The 24,960-nt window shown below is 37.3% G+C and overlaps 1 protein-coding gene across 4 annotated transcripts in view; it reads left to right on the forward strand.

Annotated features, from left to right (window-relative positions):
• WDR7 (WD repeat domain 7) overlaps positions 1 to 24,960 on the forward strand; it is a 359,360-nt gene that overhangs the window by 284,472 nt on the left and 49,928 nt on the right. For all 4 annotated transcript variants that reach the window (XM_058557197.1, XM_058557200.1, XM_058557199.1 and 1 more), the window contains one exon: positions 7,807 to 7,906. In XM_058557197.1, the coding sequence (XP_058413180.1) occupies positions 7,807 to 7,906 (100 nt within the window). The remainder of the gene's footprint in view (positions 1 to 7,806; positions 7,907 to 24,960) is intronic.

The raw sequence follows: 24,960 nt of genomic DNA on the forward strand, positions 1-24,960 counted from the left end.
AGAAATGTTATCATTGGGGAAATGGTAAAGCTATAATATAGATAAAATACAAAAAATTCAAGGAAAAATCAGTATTTAAACTTTTGAAGTGAATGAGGAAAAAAAATAGAAGAGTTTAAAAGTGTCTTTTGAGAGATAGTTTACCTTAAACTTTGTTATTATGTAGACAGACTGATTGATTCTGCTTTTCAAGTGAAAAGCTGAATCAGCTCTGTTCACCCTAAATGGGCACTTAAAATCCGGTAAGGAAATGAACACTGTCTACTTTAGAACAATGCATGAGCTCATTTTTTAAAAAACTCCTCCAGACCTGTGGTTTGTTCTTGTCCCATATGATGATAACAATAATGGGATGTAAAACAGCTTCCATTCTAACTTCCAGTAAAATTCTTAAATTAGTTACCTTTCTACAATAAATAAATAATTATAGAAGTTACTTCTATACTCACATGAGTGGAAATCCCTCCAAAACCAGTTTAGTCCATTTCCCTACTCCTAAAAACTCCCCAACAGATGGCTGTCTTTCAATATTAAAGTTCTTAATAAGAAAAACAAAAACAAACTTGAGAGCTTCCAGGAGTATTCTATTTCACTGTGTAACAGGAAGATTATTTAATTTTCAGACTGTTGGAAATGATATAGAGAAGAGTTTCAAACCAAAAACAGTATTATTTGTATTAGCAACTTTAAGCTGAAACTCAAATAATGTGCAATTGCCATCAGGTTGTATTTGCAAATCACAAATATTTAAGAAATATGCAAGTTTAAAATGTTTTGGAGGATTCATTTCTGCTACTTATTAGCATGTTATTAGTCAGCACTTATTTGTTCCAGGAAAATAGCAAATAAACTGCTCCTTATTTATTCTTTCTGTAGTATATATTCAGATGCAAATGATGATGATGATGATAATGATAATCATGATAGTTACTACAGTTTGCGTGTATTTACCATAGTAAGTGCTTATTATGTGCCAGGCACTGTTCTAAGTACTTTACATGTATTAACTTATTTAATCCTCACAACAACCATAAGAGGTACTATTATTGTTCCCATTTTACAGATGAGGAAACTGAGGCATAGGCAAGTTAAGTAACTTGCCCAAGGTCACACAATTAATAAGTGGCAGAGCCAGGTGGTAAGAGACCTGTTTCTCAGCCATCACAGTACACCCTCAACATGCATGGTATTTTTCCTTGCAGAAATTCTGCTTCCCGGACACCCTAGGAAGCATATCCAATTCTTTTAACACCCCAGCTACAGTGTGCCTATAGCAGGTTTTTTCAAAAGGAAAGTAATTCACCTAATAAATACTCAGCACTGTTATTCAGGAAGTCTCTGTTTACTATTTACGGTGTGCAAGATGCTGAATGGGAAGTTGTGACTCTCAAATGACATTCCACAATGTCCATCACCATCCTAGAATAAGGGATCATTCCATTTTGTCTTTTGAACTGATGCCTCCACTGGAATGAAGCACTTCTAGAAAACATTTACCCACCTTCCACTGCTCACACCCCTAAGAACTAGCATAGCTCCCCTTGAGCTGATGCCTTCACCAAAGCCACTTTCATGTCTCTAAATCTTTCAAACACATCAGCAGCAGGAGGCTGGCATTTTGGGGGACGGGGGGGAGGAGGTACGAACATATTCTGTCAAGTGCCTCCTCCTTTACAAAGCACTCCCTCTTGATTGCGGCTGTGGCATCTCTGAGGGCTGTCAACCAATGCTCTGAGAACATACTCCTGAATCTTTGAGGCCCTTTTCCCCTCACATGGTGCCTCTCAGAAGAGCTCTCTGATATCTCATAATGACCAGCCAGGGTAGGCGTTGTCGCTGGTACCTCCTTGTGGTCAGCGTGACCTGTACATTGCTCCCCTGTAGAAAGCCTACCGTTCTTCCCTGCAGAACAGCCTTGCTGTGTTTAGGACTCAACTCTTTTCCATGGATTATTGGGAACACAGGATGGATACTGAGCACAGCCCTCTTCCTCCCCATCCAGTATGTATGACGAATAAAGGGATACAGTGTGTTGATTAGATTTTAGATAATTTTTGTTTGCATTGATTAAGAAACCTATATGCATATCCTGCAGAGTGTAACCAAATGAATCAATCTAAAAACTTATTTTATGCAAATTAAAATAAAAATGTGATACATTTTTTCCTCATATTGGAAAAAAATAGAAAGTTTGAGATATGTTTGAGATACTGAATGGGGGTACTCTTTTAGTGGAAATTGAAGATAATTTGGCGTTACCTATCAAAATTTAAAATGTGCAAATGCTTTGATCTAGAATTTTGCTTTGGAGAATCTGTCCTACAAAAATACTCACCTAAGGTACAAGGATCCGTGTACAGTATAACCCAAATGTCCATCAGAAAGGGAATGGTAAAGTAATGGAACGTGCATACACAGGATTACAATACAGGTGTGAAAAATAATGACGTGGGATCATGTATACTGATGTGGGAGGATGTTCCATGAAGTATTGAGAGAAGCAAGTAAGTTGCAGAATAATATGTGTAATATGATACCGTTTTTCTAGTAAAAATTAGAGAAAGCTCTCAGAAAGTCCACCAAATTGCTAAGAGTAGTCACCCTTGGTCGAGGAAGGGTATGAGAAGGAAGACTTATTTTTACCTTATACATATTGGTGGTATTTGAGTTTTTTACAAGTACATATTGCCTTAATATCTTTTTAACAAAAAGAGTCGAAAACTGTGAACCATTTTAAATCAACATCAAGAGTTTCTAAAAGCAACTCAATAAGAATTGCTTCTAATACCTCAGTTACTTATGAAAATACGTATACAGTCACGCATCACTTAATGGTGGGAATGCATTCTGAGAAATGCGTCATTAGGCAGTTTCAATCATCGTGTGAACACCGTCATGTGCACTTACACAAACCTAGATGGTATAGCCTACTACACACCTGGGCTACATGTTGCTAATCTTATGGGACCACCGTCGTATAAGTGGTCTGTCATTGACCGAAACATCGCTATGCAGCTCATGACTGTACAAGTACTTAGGACAGTGCCTGATACATAATCAGTAGTCAGTAAATGTTAGCTGCACGTTGTAGTAGTTGTAGTTAGTGAATTGTAAATAGTTATAAATTGTAAATAGTGATATTCCATACATTCTATCCCGTACATCTGTAGACTTTAGATGGTTTCATGTTAAGCTGTAGATTAATTTTAGATTAATTGAAGAGTGTTTCTTGTTGCATTTTAATGCTCAAGAATATGATACACAGTAGTATCTTAACATCCTGAGATCATTACAGATTACCAGAGTCATAGTTAAGAAAGTGATTTTCCAGGTTTCTTTCTTTCTCTCAAATCATATTTCTGCTGAGAGTTGCTTGTTTCCTTTTCCTATATTTTTCCAAAATGACTTTTTAAAATTTCACACAAATTTTCTGTTATTTGAGGGCCATTTTTTAATAAAGACCAAAAGGTTTTCAGTTCAAGGGAGACTATAGAGAAAGAATACTAGAGTTATTTAGAGACTCAGGCAAACTCCAGGACCCTGCACCAGCATGGACTCAGTTCACATCTGTGTTTCACATCATAAACCACCCCATTTTGGGGTGAATTACACTCCATTGTGAGTTATTCCTGAATGGTTGAAGTCACAAATATGGCTTTGGAGAAATAAAATAACCTATTCCAGTATTTAATTATGACTGATAAGTGATTATTTCTTTTAATTATTTTTTGTGTGGCAATACCATGATCATAGAAATCTATGTGTGGCAATATAAATATCTGGGCAAATTCTTAGAGTAATTTTTATACCCAGGACAATATTTATGCCAAAGATATTTACTTTTTTGTATATATCATTATTTAGACTATTTATATTTGCCTTCATGAGTTTCAGCCCAAGTACTCTTTTCTAGTTCCCTGAGATATAATTAAATAGTTTCCATTATGCAACTGTCCATCTCATGCTAACGTACCGAGGCTCCAGGGGCCTTTACAGATAACTTGTAAATCTGCAATTGTTTGTCTCAGTTGAAAATACATTTTTAGAAGGGTCATAGGGTGGCTCTCTTGTTTCTTGATTTCTGCCTAACTTGTTTGGACAGTTTTTGTTTCCTTTGTTGTTCATCTCAATTATTATTTTAGACCCTATAAAATATTCATTGCTCTTAAAATCCATGTTTAGCATAGTTTATACACTAGTCACTAAAGGATATGTCTAGCGTTTTGAGCTTCTTACTGCATTAAACTTTTTACTGTTGCATCCTGCTTGTTTGGACCATATTTATGTATTTATACTTTCAACAAAAGATAAAAGTCTGGTAGAGGGAAATAAGCAATAAACAAAAAAAAAACATTGTTTAATATCTCAGAGATGATAAGTACAGTAAAGAAAAAATAGGATATTGGACTAACGAGTAATGGAGGAAGGGCTGCAATATTAAATAGCATGGCCCTTAAGAGCCTCCTTTATGAAGATAACCAGAGAGCTAAAGAAAGGGAGGGCCTGAGCCGTGGAGGTATTGGGCAGATGAGATTTTCAAGCAAAGGGAGAAGCAAGTGTGAAGGCCCCAAGTGGGAACCCCCTTGGCATATTCAAGAAAGCACGAGGAGATCAATATGACTAGAGCAGAGAGGAGAGGAGGTGAAGTCTGCGAGGTGTCAGGGCCAGATCATGTAGGGTCCTGAAGGACGGTTGTGAGCATAAGAGAGGTGATTTGATTTAGGTTGAAAAGGATCACTCTGGATGCATGTGGGCAATGATGAAAGCATGGAGATCAGTAACTGTAAACTTTTTGAATGATGACCACCCCAGCCCCAGTAAGAAATGTATTTTGCAACATTACTCAATTCCACTTTATTTTTCTTTCACATACTTGAGTGGTAATGTTCTGACTTGACTGTTTACTTGAGGTGGGCTGAGTAGAGGAGAACCATTGTCCTAATTTGAATTTAACAAAAGGATTCTTGCTAGGTTGTTGCGCAAGAAATGCTGCCTAAGTGACATGTTATCAATGCAGTGAACTGGAAACAGAGATACCATTTCCAGAAGGTTCAGTACACATGAACCCTTACTCTGAGAGAATCCCCCCACGCAAATTTTGGAGGAATTCAAGACTTTCATGTGGGATCAGGTCAAGACCAGAATAATCTTAAGAACTGTAATGGATCTTCTATTAAATCCATTGATACCTTTGGGGGTGGGAACAGTAATGTGTATCTCGCCATCCTTAATCTTGACAGCCTCCCAAAGGAGAACTGGTTCAAGAAGAGTAGTCTAGGGATATGGTGGGTTCTGGTAAGCCTCAGCAGAGATGGACTCACTGCAGCCAGTGCCCAGAGTGGATACTTGTGAAGTGACTGCATACATACCACAGATTTCTTCTGTTAAAAGAACCACTGTTAAAGGAATAAAAAGTTCAACAAGAAATCCAAAGATAAAAACATGCTATAAGACCTTCACTGTCCAGAATTCTTTAAGGTATTGTTTAGAAGTATTAGTCTAGTGGTTAATTGCAAAGAATGAAAAATGCCGACCTGTAATATATGGTCCTTTCAAGCAGACTAAAGATTTGAGACCAAGAATAGATTTGATCTTTTTTTCTCTCATAAATAATGGTGTTTGTATATGATATAGAAGGATGAGGTTGATATCCAGAGCATAAAAAATGGTCAAGGTAACAAAAACTTTTTAGATTCTAGTTTAACTAAGTAAAATTTGTCAACATAAATGTATTTTGCCAATGGTTTGTTTTGAAGAGGATTATTTGAGGGGTAATTATAGTCATGTTTTGCAGAAGGATTTTGGCAATATAGCCGTTACATCTATGCAAAGTTTAATAATAGATTAAAAAAATAGCTCTGGAAATTTTATTTTCCTGTAGCTATTAATCTGTACAGAGTAAATATTTGTTAAAACATTTGTTAGGTATTATATTCTTTGTTACTCTAATAGGATATAAATTTTGTTATATAGCTATATAAATTGTGCTTCTGTGTATAGATATAGATGTAAACATAGATATAGACATATAGTGATGCCCAATACTTAGACCACTGTAATTATTGAATGACAAAATAGTAAACATTTTTAAACACTTCTAAATCATTTTGATTTTCAAATATAAAAAATTTAGATTTTGAATGCTGATTCCTACCTTCTCTACTGAGATGTCGAGTAAGCTTTAGACAGCAAAAGCTTTGAGAAACTAACTTTTTACTAACCACTTCATAGGGGGGAAGCTTCATATGAGTCAGGAGCCTTCAGTACCCTTCCCTCCCTCAAATCAGTGTACAAAGAGGACATCTCATACCCGAGCACAGCAAAACCCAGCGAGACATCCTAAAGTAGCGTCTTCCAGGTGACTGAAAATGAAGTATTAACCTTCCATTAAAACGGAAGGAGTTGACATCACTGAGTGAGGCATAGGGATAGGACAAAAGTATTGTTGAATTCATTACTTGGTAATAAGTAATAAACAAAAAGTTTAAAAACTTAAAAGCTCATTTTCCAGATTTATGAAATATGTATGACTGTCATTGTGTCTGCTAACACCAAAATGGCTTTGTCAGAATGAGCCTGGTTTCAAAATGCTTGCATTCAGACATCTTGTGTGTGTCTCTCTCTCTCAGCCTCTCTTACCAGAATTTCAGAAACAATGGTCCCATGCCCTAGTGGTTTTTCACTCTATATCAGTCTCAAGAAAGCATTAGAGAAATGATATTTCTTTTCTGTCATCTGTTTTACCTTCCCCTCCTGTCTTTTGAAAAATAATAACAGCAAAATTAGGTTGGTAGTATGGAACCAAAGAAAAAAGTCAAGGAGTGTGTAGTCGAATTGGTGTGATATCCTCATAAATATTTAGGGTAGGCCACTCTTTCATCTGGGCAACTCACACTGAGACAGTAGGACTAGATAATGGGAAGGTATATTCAAAACTCTTCAGGGATATAAAATCATACCTTATTTACACTTCTAATAATTTTTATTCTTACCTTCCCAGGCTCTAGCCATATGGCCATGAAATCATTATGACAAAGCACAGACCAGGAATTCAAATACTTAACCCAGTCATGAAAATTAATCTAGAAAAAAGAAAAATAAAGAAATAAAAATAAATTAGCCTCTTATAACTTTCGAACCATCTTCCCTAAATCCTGTTTTCGTACAATGCCAAATAAGCACCAAGTATTTTTATTTACACTACCTAGAGTCACAGCTGTCATTTAGATAAACTGATAAATGTGGAAAATCTAGGGAATTTGCCAGATAACTTTTTTCTGGTAGGTAACTTTGTAATTTCATTCTAGATTATTGATATGAACTTAAGCATAACATTTATGAAATTTTTCATGATAGAAAGTATATTTCACTCCTTAGTATTATACCATGAGTACATAATTAGATTGAATATGTAAGGCTTTTCATCTTTTCCATTTCTGTTTGAATAGAAATATTTGCATAATAGTCACTGTAGCAAAACTGAGTTTTCATATGTAATCTTTGTATTTAACCCTTATTTCTTGTTTCAGAATTCAAGAGTGTTTGTAATTATGAAGTTATTTTCTGCTGAAAATAATTGTTATCAGGCCTAAGTGGTATTCGCATCGTTCTTCTTTCACTTGATTTTAAGACTTACTAAAATGAAACATTTTTGAAAAATCTAAATACATTAATTCTAGATATACTTATTTAAAAATGTATTTCAGAGCTGGCTTTAATCTTTGAAATTTGTTGCTCTCCAGTTCCATGTGCAGGTCATCTCACCTGGTTTTGTTTTTGTTTTTGTTGTTAAAATGTGAAATTCAGGTTCTACATGGTCAGCTATTATGAGAGGAATCATAGAATAGCAGTTGGAGCTCGCCATGGTTCAGTGGCCCTGTACGACATCCGGACTGGAAAATGTCAGGTAAATAAATCATTGTGACTTCCTCTCCATAAAGTGTGGAAGTTATTGAAAGGAGTGCGAGACTTGCACTTCACCAGTTGACATGCTGAGCTGCTGGAACATTATGGATAATGCTAAAGGGATCAATAGTTTAATGAAGGACTCAAAGACGATAGAGCCCTCCCGTCTTTATTCACTGGGAATGGAGGGCTGCCTCAGATGCGTTCATAGCGGAGCCCGGGGTAAGGTGGTACTGCTCACAAACTACTCTGCAATAAATCTTTTCAACAAAGTTTTCTGATTTTCGTATTTTTCCCATTGTTTTCTGAAAAGTTTGGTATTACATTATTATGATTAATGGCTAAACAAAAATTAATTTTCCAACTAAGTAAAATGAGATATTTAGCAATTATAAGACAGTGTTCTAGTCAGAGTTCAAGAAAAAAGGAATCACAGTAGCATTTAGTGTGTCTCTATAAAGAGGAAACTGATGCTCTATTTGAAGTAATATACTTTTTATACTTTTATAACTTTTTATGCTTTTATAACACTTAATTGTTTATGAAAAATTATTTTTGATGTTAATCTTGATCTTAATCACTTGATTCTAAAAGTGTACCAGTTGGGTGGACAGAGCAAGTCTAGCCCCACTTTAGATATAAGTGAATTGAAGCTCCGAGACTAAATCTCTTTTCCCAGAGGCACACTGTTAGTTAATGGCAAAACCAGCGCTAGGCTCTGCCATGATCGTGGTGAATTTATAATGCTCATTAATAAATAGTTCCACGTCATAACTTCTTATTTTTCATTGTGGCATTTATCGATGCTGATATATTCAACCATCTTAGGAATTATATTCAACTGTATTAGATTGATATGTTCAGCTGTATTAGGAATTTCCAGAAGGAATATGAAGAAATTCATAAGGATGTGGCTAAAATTTTAAACTGTCTTTTAAATTTAATAAGCAATTAATTCTCCAAAAGCTTCCCTGTCTGCTTTCCACGAAATAGTTCTAAGAGGTGGTAATCAAGTGTTGGGGGTAAAAGTTTCAGGGATCAGATAAGTTTAGGGGATACCAGTTGAATGTTAAACATGTTTCTCTACGCCTGCCTTCCCCGAACCTCTAATGTGTGAATGTGCATTGTTATATTTCCTGGGAGTGTGTGGAGTATGCACCATTTGCCACACTTATATACCTATTGAATTTTGTTTCTGTGCTGTTTTTTTTATTTAAGACATTAACTTTTCATTGGTGACCCTATTTCTTTACTCTGAACTCTCACTTTGAGCAGTGAAACCACTCTGAATACTTGCTTAAAAATTAAGTTACGTGTTGTTTATAATCTCTCCTAAGAGAGACAGATTCTTCAAATAGCATTTTCAGAATCTCTTTTGGTAAGACAGTTTTAAAAAGTTGGGGTATATTATTACTAGCAGAGTTGAGAGAAATAAACCACAACATCTACCAGATAAAGACAAAAAACATAAAGTATACATTTCTTTATAGTTTTCTTCCCCCTAAGTTGCCTCAGTGAAGATCTTGGTAACATGCAAAAAACATAAATTATTTAAATATCTTATTCTTTTTAATTAAATTACTTGAGATACACTTATTAATCAAAGACATTCTTTCTTAACAGGAATTTGTAGTGCCATTCATATTCCATTTTATTTTATGTACATCGTTTTAGTACATTTTAGACACGTCAGTGTCCCCATGATTTTTTTGTATCTCAGCTTCTTGATTTTGATACCCAGAATTATTATTAGTGTTACATGATTGAATAACCTTTACCTCCTAGTTCTGTGTGAAAATGAAGGTTACCCTTTCCACTCATCATTCAGAACATGAAAACAAAGCTAAATCTCTAAAATCAATCTTAGCTACCTTTGCCAGTTACCAGTCATATCCAGTGACAACGAGCTCTTAAGGGATTCTCTTAATTCTTTTATGGTATTAGTGTTGTAGTATTTGAAATAAGTGAGTCAGCAGTTGAAACAGAATGCACAAGTGTGGTTGGCATGTTTAGAAGTGATGTTTTAGAGGTGAATCAAAGAACTAGGAATTTTGAACTAGGAATGCAGTAAAGCATTTCTTGCATTAACTACTGGAATCAGTTAACAGAGAGAGAGGGATAATTTTCCTAGCATGAGCAAAGACATATAGATATGACATAAAAAATGTAGAGGGGGGACCGGCCCTGTGGCCTAGTGGTTAAATTCGGCACACTCTGCTTCTGCAGCCCAGGTTCGGTTCCCCGGTGCAGACCTACACTACTCGTCAATGGCCATGCTGTGGTGGTGACCCACATACAAAATAGAGGCAGAAGGGCACAGATGTTAGCTCAGGGAGAATCTTCCTCAGCAAAAAAAAAAATGTAGAGGGATAATTAGTAGATTCATTGAATTCTAGGGGTGGGGTTCCAATTAGATGGAAAGATAAGACATAACCACCTAACTGGGGAGAGTCAACTGATGGGAAAATCTGCTGTGGCCTCCCCACGAGGCCAGGGGCTGAGAGAATGTCCATGGCTCCACGGAAGTGGAGACCCAGTGACTCAGGAACTGGAGAGAGGGTCATATAGGTTCCCTGTCGTTGTTAGGTGGTTGGTAAAGATAGAATAGAAAAATTAAATCCCTTTCCCTTACCTTTTGGCATTGGCTTTTATCATTTTTTTTTTTAATCGGTTTTCTTTCCACCTGTTCTTGAGATTATGCAAAGCTGCAGGATTAATATGCATATCTGTCTGGAACATGAATTTTACTTACATCAAGGATTCATAGGCTATTGTTCAAATCTGCCTCCTGCTTATTTTAGTAAATAAAGTTTTACTGGAACACTGCCATGCTCATTTGTTTAAGGATTGTCCATGGCTGCTCGCACACTAACAGCAGAGTTGAGCTGTTGTGGCCAGCAAAGACCGGCCACGTATATGGTCCGCAAAGCCTGAAATATTTACTGTATGACCCTTGACAGAAAAGGTTTGCTGACTGCTGACTTAGATAATTGAGGAGGAAGAGTTAACTAATTTAACTGAAAAGTGATTTAAAACAGTATAATGTCATATAGTGGAGAAAAATAATTGGAAACTTGTGCAGCTTGAATCCCATCTCCACCGCTTGTTAATTTCATAACCTTGGGAAAGTTTCCTAACTTCTCTGAGCTGAAGTTTGCTCACTGGAGAATAGTGATAGAAATAGTGCCTGTTACTGTGAGAAATAAGATAATTTATGTAAAATTCTTAGCACAGTGTCTGCCAAGTAGTATTCTGTAAATGTTGGTTATTATTATATTAAAATAAACTTGAAAACACATTACATTGCAATTAAATTACAATAATTTAAGAGAATGTTAAAGATAGAACTTGAGACATCAGGATGTTTGTAGACTCTCAGGGCTGGGCGTTCATTCCCCTCCGTTAGGAGCATTCGGTGGAAAAGGTAAGCAGCACTGCCTTAGGCCATGTGTAGATTGCCTTTCCAAAGGCAGATCTGGCTTCTGGTGTTAGGCTGAATCTCTACTGATTATGGAAATCAGAAACTTTGATGCAGTTCGATAGTTAAAATCCTGCTGTGCTGCTGACTGCGTTTTTACTTGGCAATGGCTAGCAATTTAGGAATATACCTGACTTGAATTTTGCTTAATTAAAAAAAAACGTAACTCCCTCTGAATGCTTAAATTTTGTTGGTAAGCAGTGTTCTTGATAAGCAGGTTAATTAAGTTCCGTGACTCTTTAGAGCTACAGGTATGTGTTGGTTAAATCAGCAATGGAAATCCTCCCTTTAGCAATATTTACCTTTGGTTTGGCAGACTTGATGTTATATCTCACTGATTTTCCAATCTTTTTTGAACACATTCTTTGTAATAAATAACTACTGGCTCTGTGCAAGATTCTCTTAGGCTTACATTAGCTAGTTTTCTTCATGAAGTCTGTACTGTCATCTGATCCACTTTGGTAAACCTAGGTACTTATTTTCTTTCTTTTGGCATAGTGCTACAAAAAAGACAGTGATGTATGAGAGAAAGAAAGTGTGGCTGAAGGCTTATCTAAATCTTAAATTATTGAAAGAACTTTATTATTGAAATTTTTAAGTAAGCTCCTTAAAGAACTTTTTTTCTTTCTTTCTTTCTTTTCTTTTTTTTTTTTTTTTTTGCTGAGGAAGATTCGCCCTGAGCTAACATCATCCATGCTAATCTTCCTCTATTTTTTAGTATGTGGGCTGCCAGGACAGCATGGCTACTAACTGAGTGGTGTAGGTCTGTGCCCAGGAACCAAACCCAGGCCACCGAAGCAGAGCATGCCAGACTTAACCAATAGGCCACTGGGGCTGGCCCAAGAACTCGTTTTTGAAGCCCCATATTTTCTAGTGTCTGGTACATAGTAGATGCACAATAAAATACATGTTGATCAAATGAAACACCCTGAGTCTTGGGATAAAAAATATAATAAGAAATATAATATGATATGGTAAATGAAAACAAAGTATACCTTAATTACAGCAAAAATATATTTGTAATTTAGGTATAGTTATATTTTGGTATGTCAGAATCACCTCATCAAATTGTTGTTTCTCTATAAGGGATAATAGGAGATCTTTTCAGAAATAGCATAGAGAACCTCTTTCTTATGAGTCTTGAAAGATATACATATATTTCTGTAGTGGACCATGACCAGGCTGCCAGAGGCCAGATAATGAAAGGAAAAAATAGAAGTGAAGGTTGATTGTATGTATAGAACTGTGGCAACCAAGGTCTAGCTATAATCCTGTATAGAGCAGGAGGTAAATTCCGGAATGCTAACGTGTGCCCCATCATACAGCCTAATGGTATAAAAAGCTATGAGCCTGCAGGGTGAGCTCCTCTGGCCTTGCAGATTCCTTGCTCCATGTGGATGGATGCGTTGACTTTGAACGTCAGATGCACCTCCGTGAGGAAAGAAGGAGACCCCAGGGCTCCGCTTCCTTCACTTGCTTTACCCCTATCTCCTGAGTATCCTCTCCCCTGCTCCTTTGCTAATTCAGCAGTATCGAAGTGAAAGCCACTCTGAACTCTGTCCAAGTCCATTTTCACTAGTCTTTAAACCTTGATTTATCCCATCGTTGTCCAGCCTGGCTTACCTTCCTTCTTCAGCCAACAAGACTTCACTGACTGGTCCAGCCATGTTGCTATATGCAGGCATCTGCCAACCATCTACCTAAACTAATGAGAAAACCGGAAAAATCACAACTACCTCCAAGTGAAGATGGAAGATGAGGAAGATTACCTCATTGTTTTCCTATAAAGCTCCTCTTCCCTCGTTCCCATTCTCCCTCAACTGCAAAGTAATTTTGAGAACTAGTCTTATTAGCTCATGGGAAGCGTCTAATTCTGCTTCATTCATTGTGGCTCCAGGGCATGAGGCCTGGAGCGTATATAATTCTGGGGAAGTCTATTTAAGAAAAATCAGAGGCTTGTGCAAAAAAAAATGATATATGTGTAATATGTATAGCTGTATATATATTTTCATTAGCTTCATGGTAAATCTACCTTTACTGGCTCTGTTTAAAACTGCATTTTATAGTCCTTTCTGTAGCTACCATTCTACTTCTCTCCTTTCTCTTACTATTGTAAGTATTGAAGGAGTGGTCTATAGCCCCCCCTCTGCCCCACACCTTCTAGCTCCCACCTTTACAGAGCAACTGAAACCACACACTCAAACATCACTGAGGTTCTCTTGCCACATCATTAGCAAGGGGTCTCTTGACCCCTTGGCGTAGTTTAATATAACTGACTTTATTCTCTCCAGAATTCTGTCTTCTCTTGACTTCTGTAGCACTATCACTTGTCTTGGTTTTCATTTTACTATATCCTTAGCTGGAGTTCTTAATTTCTTGGGGTACCCTAATGTTAATTCTTGTTATTTCACTGCCAAGAGCACAGGTTTCTTCATTCATCTGTTCTTCTTCCTGACTTTGGCTAAAAATCCATACATTATTATTGACCCCAGCTAGTCCCTCTGAGCAGGTGAGACAAATCAGGTCTACAGCCTGGGCCCAGCCTAAGCCCCAGCCCCATAGCTTTTAACTATCTGCTGAACATTTCCATTTAGATATCTTGTCATTGTCTCAAATTCAATGTGTTGGAAAAATCTCTCCAACCCTTAACTTTCTACCAGCAAATTTTCTAACCTACCTTTTTCTGTTAATAGCACAATAATATAATGACACCACAATTCATCCTACCTCTCCTCTACCCATCCATATCCAGTCACTGAGTTCAGTTAACTTTCTTTAGCTGTATATCTGAAATCTACCATTTCTTCTGCTAACAGCCTAAAGTAGGCCCTTGACCTGTTCTTCAAGGCCTTTGAGATTCTGGCTTTGATCATCATACATCATCCCCTCCTCCTTTGAGCTACGTTTTATTCAATAACACCATCCTCTATTATTTCCTATCGTGGTTCTCTCCCAGATTACATAGAAAGCATTCAAAAATATCTGTTGAATGATTTGTTGCAAACACACTGAAGATTTTAAGAGGTATTCCTAAATTACATTTGTCTTTAGATTATATTGAAATGTCTGACCCCACTAAGTATATGCAGTTAATATATACTCATAGGTGAAGCACTCCTGGTGAACAAAAATGCTGAGGATAACCCACATTAAAATAATGAATATTGGCTCTTTTTTGTTAATGTTTCTATTGAAATTTATTTTTGACCTTCCTTTGAATTCCTTATACCCCTTTTAAGTTATACAGCCCTCTCAAATTCTTTATTTGTACCCATATTTCTGACTCAGGTAAATTATAATTATTTCTTTGATGGTATTTGTAATATACCAAATATAATATTAAATTCAGTTAGCAAATTATTTATTTCCTTTTCCTTACTAGAGAAGGCAGCATTAGACAAGATTCTGGAGCCAAACTGCAAGGATTCGAATCCTTGCTCTGCTCTTATTAGTTTTGTGGCTTTGAGCACGTTATTTAAACTCTTTGGGCTTTAGTTTATTCATTTATAAAATGGGCACAGTAACCTTCATAACATTGTGTTGTAAAGATTAAAAGAATAAATATATGTAAAGCAAACGTCAGTCAATAGGTAAGTGCTTAAAAAATGTTAGCCATCATAATTATTATTTAGTCACTGATTGAATAAGGTGTAATCAGTCAGCCCCATTCTGTTCCCTCCTGCTGCTGTGTATACTACTTCATACCAGCTGGATCTGATACAGTTTCTTTCTTCTAAATTTTTTTTTCCTACTCTGTTTTCCTGGACTATTTGATTAATCTTACAAGTAGAATGAATAGAATATCAAACCAAGTAATTAGCAAATTTTAAGATTATACTTACTGATCTGTCCTCACCCATCTGTGTTTAATTGTTTCTTTGTCTATCCTGATTTTTTCCATAGCATTAATCTGTTGTCCTACTGATATATTTTTCTTTAGTGATTATAAATATTACCTTTAATGTTACTGCTATATTAGAATCTTTCTGAATAATTTTAGGCTCATTTGTAAATCCAATATTGTCAACTACCAGCACATCTGTCAGTTCTGGACGCATCTGTTTCACATATTTGAAGTTTTATATTAATTAACCACCACTGGGTTTTTTTCAGGTACTTTATTACTGTATAATTTTTCACACTTGTTTTCTTCAACATCCTTTTTAAGATATAAAAGATTAGATCAATAATTCAGCTGTATTATTATTATTATTATTATTTTATTTTTATTTTTTTTCTGAGGAAGATTGGCCCTGACCTAACATCCATGCCCATCTTCCTCCACTTTATATAGGACGCTGCCACAGCATGGCTCGATAAGCAGTGCGTCAGTGCGCGCCTGGTATCTAAACTGGAGAACCCCGGGCCGCTGCAACGGAGTGCGCACACTTAACCGCTTGCGCCACTGGGCTGGCCCCTATTATTATTATTATTATCATTATTAATTTTCAGTTTCTCATTTGTTGGGTGGTATAATTTTCTTTGTAGTTTCTCTTGCTTTCAATGGGGATAGTTGTGAATATTCTCATTCTCTCATTTGCATATTATATATTATTATTTATCCCTTTGTTACTTATCACTATTGAAATTCAGTCTAGTTTATTTGTAAACTTACTTTTAATGTAACGTACAGAAGCCTTTTTTTTGCTGCATAGGCGGCCGGTTTTTTAACTCAAAAGGAAACTGTAGTTGGAATCTTAAGGTTTGTTTTTACCTGATTTTTCTTAGATTTGTAGTTGGTCTAAAGTTTTTCATTCTGCTTTATCTCCTTGTCTAGCAGGCTATGGCCAATGCCCAATTCAATTTCTTCTCTTTGTCAACATGAAGCTTCCTGTAAACAGTTTTTTTTCCTGATGAAAGTATTTTGTTTCCATTGACAAATAGTAATGATCTAGTGATACCTAGCCAGTCAAAATTGAGTAGTTTGTGTAATTTCCATCCCCCCATGAGAAGTCTAGATATAATGCTTGAATGATAGGCATTTACACTAGAACAAGGGTAGAGAAAGACATGTAGCAGCTGGTGAAGGAGGAAGTCCACCTGCCTTTTTCTCTGGCATTCCATTTTTCTCCAAAATGAGATATGTTGATTGCTTCTTCAGATTATAAATGTAATTTATGCTCATTTAAAAAAGTAACCTCAAGCAATAACAAAATATTTAAAGTGAAAAGTTAAAGTTCACTGTAACATATCCCTTAGAGTTAATTCCTGTTTAGCTGTTTGTTGTAAATACTTTTTGAGTCTTGTTTCTGTGATATACAAATATTATTCCCCCCTCCTTCTCAATAATATAATAGTTTTCTGCAACCTGTTTTTATTTTTACTTAACCGTATATCATCTCTCTCTGTGAATCCATACATCTCATTCAATAATAGCAAGTATGTATTGAGTGCCTACTATTATCTGTAAATAAAACCAGCATGGATCCTGCCCTCATGGAGCTTCTGTTATAGTGAATGAAGACAAATAAGAAACTCAACAAGAAAATATCAGGCAGTGGTATGATAATACAACAGGATGACTGGCTACCTACTTTAGATGAGGTACTCCCGGGTGAGCACATTGAGGGGGTGGCATTTAACCTGGGACTGTGCAACCATCCAGAGGAAGAGCATTGTAAGGACAAGGAACACTTAGTACAAGGACTGAGGTGGGAACAACTTCGGAACGTTTGGGGAACAGAAAGAAGGCAAGTGCAGTGGGCATTTTGTGAGCAAGTGAAAGACGGATTTGAGATCGAGTTGGGTAGGAAGGCCGAGATCCCATCCTGAAGGCCAGGTTGGAAACTCAGATTTTATTCTAGAGCTATGGGATGCCCTTAGAGAATTTTAAGCAGAGAAATTATATGATGTGGTGTCTTTAAAATTATTTTTTGTTTGTTGTTTTTGGAAGGCTGTTTTCTTTATTTCACAACATTGGAATTATAATAAACACACTGCTCTGCAATTGAAAAAAAAATTTAATAGTGTATCATAGCTAGACTTCCAGGTCGAAAACCATTGATCTAACGTGTTCTTTATAAAATGTAAAATACTTTATTCAACTGTTTTTCTGCTGATGAAACATTCATATTAAGTCCAGTTTTGTGTTCCTACAAACAAGGCTGCAGTACACATCTTTGAATATATGTTGTTATACACTGGTGCTTTTCTCTCTGTAGGATAGAATACAAAAAGACGAATTGCTTTGATTCTTTTTTATTTTAAAAGATTGCTGGCTACTGAGCTGGCACTAGGGTTGTTGCAATAAAGATGGAGAAAAGTGGACAGATAAGGGATATGGTTTCAAAGCAGAGCCAATAAATCTTAATGATTGTTCAAATGTAAGGTGCAGGGTGGGGGGAGATACGAGGGGGGAGCAGTGGTGAGAAAGAGAAGAATTCAAGGATGACTCAAGTTTGAGTCATGAACAATTAGATGGATTATGGTGCCATTAATGACTGGGAGAAAAGCAAGCTAGGAGTAGGGATGAAGGTCAAGACTTAGTTATTGGACATATTAAATTTGGAGAGCTATTTTAATCTGTTTGAATGACTACATAGGGTTCCAATATACAGATGTAGGAGAATTCATTAACCAATCATCTATCAATAAACATTTAACCACCCCCAAATTATAAACAGTGCTACATTGAACAGCTTTATTTATATAACTTTTTATGCCTATCTGATTTTTTTTTTTTTTATGGTACCTTCCTGGATATATGGTGCTAGGTCAAAAAATTTGTACAGTTGATTGCCAGAATGCTCTGAAATTATTTCCCCACAGGTTGTAAGCATTAGTTTCTCCACACCCTCCCTAATATTCCTGTGAATAACAGAATGACTCTTGAACCATAGTTATTCTTATAAAAAATGGAACCCCACAGTTGATCTATTTTTCCTCTGTCATCTTAGACAACAGATTGTTTATTCATTTATTCATGATTTATTACTCATTTATAAAAAAAAATTTATGATGGCTCTTCTCTATGCCAGACACTGTATTCTATGCAAGAGATCAAAAAGTAAATATGAAATGTTTCTACCCTCAAGGAACTTATAATCTGGTATGAAAGACAGACATAAACCCATAGTTGAAATACTGTGAACATCCTTTCCAGGAGGCAGTCTAGGGTCTTGTGGCAGAACAGGAGGAGCACTAGCCAAGGTTTGTTTAGGAGTCTACAGAGAATGTTCTGGAAGGGCTATCTAAAGGAGAGAACATCAGAACTGAGCCATTAACAATTAGGAGTTAGGCGAAGAGGGGGAAGGCAAGGGACATTATTTCAGACAGAAGGCACAACATCTGCAAGAAAGCCCAGGGAAAGCATGCTTATCAAAAACTACAGAGAGGGGGGCTGGCCCCGTGGCTTAGTGGTTAAGAGCGCATGCTCCGCTACTGGCAGCCCGGGTTCGGATCCCGGGCGTGCACCGAGGCACTGCCTCTCCGGCCATTCTGAGGCCGTGTCCCACATACAGCAACTAGAAGGACGTGCAACTATGACGTGCAACTATCTACTGGGGCTTTGGGGTGAGGGGTGGGAAAGGAGGAGGATTGGCAATAGATGTTAGCTCAGAGCCAGTCTTCCTCAGCAAAAAGAGAAGGATTAGCATGGATATTAGCTCAGGGCTGATCTTCCTCACAAAAAAAAAAAAATATTAAAAAACCACAGAGAGGAGCCAGCCCTGATGGCCTAGTGGTTAAAGTTCGTTGCTCTTACCACTTTGGCAGCCTGGGTTCATTTCCGGTCGCAGAACCACACCACTTGTCTGTCAGTTACCATGCTGTGGTGGCTGCTCACATAGAAGAACTACAAGGACTTACAACTAGAATATACAACCATGCACTGGGGCTTTGGGGAGGAAAAAAAAGAAAGAGGAAGATTGGCAAGAGATGTTAGCTCATGGCAAATCCTTCCCTGTGGAAAAAAACTACAGAGAGGTTTTCCCTGATACATGTGAATGGCTCAAATTACAGCAATTTTCAAATTAGCATTATACTGGGAATTGCACAAATCTTATGTGAAAAACAGTTATTCCAATAGATAAGTAGAGGCACCTCCTATCTGTGATTTATTAAATGCTAAATCAGTAACATAGATTTTGTAAATAAAGTTATATAGTGTTAGCAAAGTGCTAAAGAAATAACTGAATGCTAGCATTTTCTATTAACTAAAATAATATTTTTAGGAAAAGAGGGCTTGGCAAGATATGAAAATCTTTTCAGCATGGGATTTAAAGCATTCTAATGAAAATAAACCAGTGTAATTTTCTATAATACATTTAATTCTGGCAAGCACTCTAAGGTTACTACGTATCAAAAGAAAGCTAATATTCAAAACTCAACAGAAATGTCAGCAAACACCCCTATGTTAATAGAAGTTTGGAAAACAATGTGTTCTTCTCTCTAAAAATAACAAAAACTTTACTTCTAGTTAGGAGGAGCAAGGGACCTTAGGGATCTGGTGGACAGTAAGATTGATGGGTCTTTAAGACAGAGTTTTGAAGTTCCGGGCACAGTTTTCACTGAGCAGAAGTCTGTAACGCTTATACATCAAGGACACTTGTGTGGTGATTGCAAAAATTGCAGTGAGAATTGACTACCGTACTTAGTCAGACAGTGACATTTTAGGTATTTTATTCCTGCTCTTTTCAGCAGCTGGTTTTATGGTAGGTGCTTCCTATGACACTCTGGAGCAACAACCAGAAATATGGCATCAGGGGTGATGATAAGATGAATGGTTGGAGAAGACAGTGGCTTCCTGACACTGTGTTGAAGAATTACCCAACAAGCTCCCCATTTTGAAAGTGAAATGCTATTTAAAGAAGAACCTCTAGGAAGAGAAACAGATGTCCCGAACGACGCTTGAAATTAGACCATCATTTATTCTGAAAGTTTAAAAATTTTAGAAGAATATTTTTAATTGGCTGTGTAGAGGAGTATTTTTCTGTTGTTTATTTACCACACCACTCATTGAGTATTTCTTGTGTCTATGTTATACTTTGGCAGTATTCAAGATTTTTGCACCATGAAAGAAAATTAGATTCTTGGTAATATCTATAATTGGAAATTCGTAAGGCAGACTTCTACTGTTTACAAATCCAAAGTTATTACAACATCCTTGCAAAGAGCATTAGGTAGACCAAAATTTATTTTGATTCTCAAAATTCACATCGTTTTTCATCTACATTTCTCAATGCCATTAAATTTCCTTCCTAGTCATTCTCTTTTTCCCTTCAACACATTAAAAAAAAAGTATAAATATCTAATGAAAGTATAAATGTCTATTCCACGTATATTTAGTCCACAAAATTAGAAAATGTTAGGTAGGAGAGTCCCAGTACACTGAATTCATTTTGGATTCACTGTCTTGTATTTTTTAATGTAAGGTGCTTGAACAACGCCTGGCATATAGTAGCCATTGAGTAAATATGAATCGGAAGTACTCTGAAACATATATAGTGAGGACATCAGTCTGTAGTTCATGACAGGTTCTAGAGAAATGTTGATGGTGATTTAAAGGAGCTGCTTGTCAAAATTTGGTAGCTCCCATCTCAAATGGAGCTCGTGTCTAGTGGGGGAGGATGCAAATACACAGGTACCATAAAAGCCATCAGATCAGCACTGTGAGCACCAGAAGTTGCTCAGTTAATCAAAAATGTTACTCAAGTGTAGAATCATATACAAGGGTATACATTTTAAACATTTCATTTTAAGTCTTGTAAAGACAATTTTGTTCTCCATCTCTTTTGATGTGAGACCAAGGTCTTTTTTTTCTGTATTGGTCCACTGATTATAGTTTTGGAACATTTTTCTTCCTCAACCATATCTGCTTCTGTTTCTTTAAGTGGTTTAAAAAATTATACTGATAAAACCATCTCAGAGTATAATCCTAGATGATTGTGCTTTTTCCAATTCTTTCCAGTTGTCTCACACCTAATTTCATGAATGTGTATATGTCTTTATAAAGCCTTCTTCCCACTCATATTTTATAATTTTATATGGTACCTAATTCAACTACATATTTATATTGACAAGCACAACTAGCATAGCTTTGGTTAACTCCAGGTCACAGAGCTCAACTGGTGGAAACAGTAGCAAGTAGGCCTATTAACCCCTGGCATTCCTCATGTGGTGGGCGTCAGTCAGGATGTTTTACAGAGGGAATAGAGAGTATTGCTTAACGCCAAGAGTCAGTAAAGTGGAACTCAGTTAAGAGAGATTGTTGTAATACCTTCAATACATGGAACCTAGTAGTATTTACATGGAACTATGAAATGCAAAAGACAATGACTACTTGGGTGGACAAGGTATTTACAGTCTAGTAAGGATGACAAAGATGAGGCAAATAAGTACAATATAGTGTTTCAGTGCTACAATAGAATGTGACAGGCCACAGAGAAGGAGAGGGTGAATCCTTTGGAGGTAGGAGAAAAGAACAGAAAAGCTTCTTGAAGATTGTGGTATTTGAGCTGAGTCTTGAGAAGGTGTTTCATAGGTACACAAGGAGGAAGAAAACTTTTCAGAGAGAGGATGAAGCATCAACAAAAGCACAGGGAAATTATTTAGCTTATAGTGCATCCCAGGAACTGTAAGGTGTTTTGCTATGCCAGGAGGAAAGGTTGCAAAGGAGTGTGGAAGTGTGATAGAAGAGGAGACAGAGAAAGCATAGTAGTTAGGAGGGGGTGAGATCATGGTAATCCTTTCCTGGATAGATTACTTCATAGTTTGGTGTCTCATAGGTCAGCAGTGACAAACTCAAATGCCTACAGAGACCAAGAAGGTAGCATAAATTAATAAAACAAGGTAAGCCCTCCTGGTTTATCTTTCATTTTTCTGTTTTTTGTTTTTTGTTTTTTGTTTTGGTGAGGAAGATTAGCCCTGAGCTAACATCTGCTGCCAATCCTCCTCTTTTTCTGAGGAAGATTGGCCCTGAGTGAACATCTGTGCCCATCTTCCTCTACTTTATATGTGGGACACCTGCCACAGCATGGCTTGATAAGTGGTGCATAGGTCTGCACCCGGGATCTGAACCTGCAAACCCTGGGCCACCAAAGTGGAGCACATGAACTTAACCACTACGCCACCAGGCCAGCCCCTCATTTTTCATTTTTGATAGCACCATCCTAAAATATTTATCTTTCTTTTTAACACTACTCTCTATTAAAAAAAAAACAAAAGACAGTGTAAACCCCTAATAAAATGCCAACTGATACTCAACTTGAGTGTTAGGGATAGAATTGGGAGGAGTAGGGACTGTGGCCGACTGGAGAGCGCATGCCCCATAAAGGGATCAGCCATGTTTCGGATGCTGTCAGTTGGTGCCATGTGGAATTGTGGGCTTAGTGTTGCTTGATCTGATTCTTCTTTTTTTTTTTTTTCCCCTTTTTCTCCCCAAAGCCCCAGGAGATAGTTGTAGGTCATAGTTGCACATCCTTCTAGTTGCTGTATGTGGGACGCCGCGTCAGCATGGCCGGACAAGCAAAGCGTCCGTGCGCACCCGGGATCCGAACCTGGGCCGCCAGTAGCAGAGGGCGCACACTTAACCGCTAAGCCACGGGGCCAGCCGCTGATTTTTCAAGATAAGCTGAAAATCTGAGTTTTTATTTAAAAACCTCCCAATTTTTAAATTCTAGTGACTGATTTTAAAGTTTTTAGAGTCAATACTGTGTTTGTTAGTTTTTACAATCAATGCTATGCATAGCAGTGCATTCAGAGAAATCATTTGAAAAGTTTTAAGCAGGGGAGCAACAGGATCAGATATTCCATTTTGGAAGGTCAGGACTGCAGAGGATGGATTGAAGGTTGGCTCTTTGAGGCTTTGGTACCAATCCAGGCAACAGTAGATCAGGGCTTGATTGGTATCAGTGGCGGCTGGGTGAGGAAAAGGAGTAGGAAGCATGATGTATAGCAAATAGATTATGAAAAGCCTTAAAACACAGTGTTTTACATGTATACAATAAGTTAAAATATAAATTGATACCGTAATGAAAAAGTAGAAGCAACATTTTATGGAAAAAAAAAGGATGGGCTATGTATGAACTGGTATGGAAGACAGACATGTAGAAGGAAAGATTTAGTTTAGGCATAGAGAGGAATTTTAAAAATAAAAGAATTGTGGAATTGTTGGAAAGATTCAATAGTTTGGATATTTCATCTACAAAGTAATAGAAGCTACAGAAGAGGCTTTAAATTAAAGAATTTGTTTGCTGTAACAAAACATCCAGAGGTAGCTGGGGAAGTGAGCAGCTCGATGGTATCGCCAGGGCCTGTGGTCTTTCCATCTCTCTGTTCCACTGTATTCAGTGTGTTGGTCTCAGGCTGGACTGCCTCAGGATGCAGGGTGGCTGCCACAACCTGTGCAGAGGATACCATCCAGAGGCAGAAGGGAAAGGTTTTAAAAACAAATACACCCTCCGAGAAAGCCTGTTCTCATGTCTCAATTAACCCAAATTGCATCACAAACCCATTCTTAAACCTGTTGCTGGCAAAGAGACTGGAATTATCACGACTGACTAATTGAGATTCATTCCTGAGATGGCAGAAGGCTGTCACAGGGGATTGGCCTGAGGAAGGCAGCCAACTTTGCCTCCCCAAGGGAATTTGGTAACGTCTTCCCTGGAGTGTCGTAAGATATGATGAACAGGAAAAGAGGGTTGATGGCAGACTGCCGTTCCACTCACTGTCTCTGAGAACTTGAACAAGTTGCTAGCCCTATTTAAACCAGTTTCCTCATCCATAAAAAGGGAATATTGTTAGGTCCTCTTGATTAATTGAGCTAACGTATTTAAGATATTTAGTTTCGTGACTTTTACATTTTAAGTGCTCAATAAATGGTGGAGGTGGGTTCATTAATAGCCATCTTTAAAGGTCAGTCTAGTTTTGAGGTTCCGAATTTGAAAGAGAACTTTTTGTCTTGGTCTAAGAACAAAACTCTTACCAATAAGAAGCATTTAAAAACTAAGTAGGCTAGTAATAAACTTACTTTAAAAGTATCAGCTTAGGGCCGGCCCCGTGGCTTAGCGGTTAAGTGCGCGCACTCTGCTGCTGGTTCGGATCATGGGCGCGCACTGACGCACCGCTTCTCCGGCCATGCTGAGGCCGTGTCCCACATACAGCAACTAGAAGGATGTGCAGCTATAACATACAACTATCTACTGGGGCTTTGGAGGGAAAAAAAAAAGGAGGATTGGCAATAGATGTTAGCTCAGAGCCAGTCTTCCTCAGCAAAAAGAGGAGGATTAGCATGGATGTTAGCTCAGGGCTGATCTTCCTCAAAAAAAAAAAAAAAGTGTCACCTTACCCCTTTATTCACACAGAAACAGTGAGCTGGGATAGAAAAGAACAGTATAAACTTCAGGAGATCTGGCTCTGATCCCTTCCCCTGCCCGGTCAAAGGCCGAGGGCCCCTTCCCTTCACTGAGCTGGAAGGAGAGGATTGCCCTTGATTACCTTACACTGTCCCTTATCCAAACCAGCTCAGCTGATTTTTGCTTCTGCTTCAGACCTCTGAACAGCCACACTTGAAGACAGAGTAGGTGCTGAGAGATATTGTGCATTTATTCCTTTGAATGTTTAACTATTCAAGCATTTCT

Source organism: Diceros bicornis, chromosome 16 (assembly GCF_020826845.1).
Source record: "Diceros bicornis minor isolate mBicDic1 chromosome 16, mDicBic1.mat.cur, whole genome shotgun sequence".
NCBI lineage: Eukaryota > Metazoa > Chordata > Mammalia > Perissodactyla > Rhinocerotidae > Diceros > Diceros bicornis.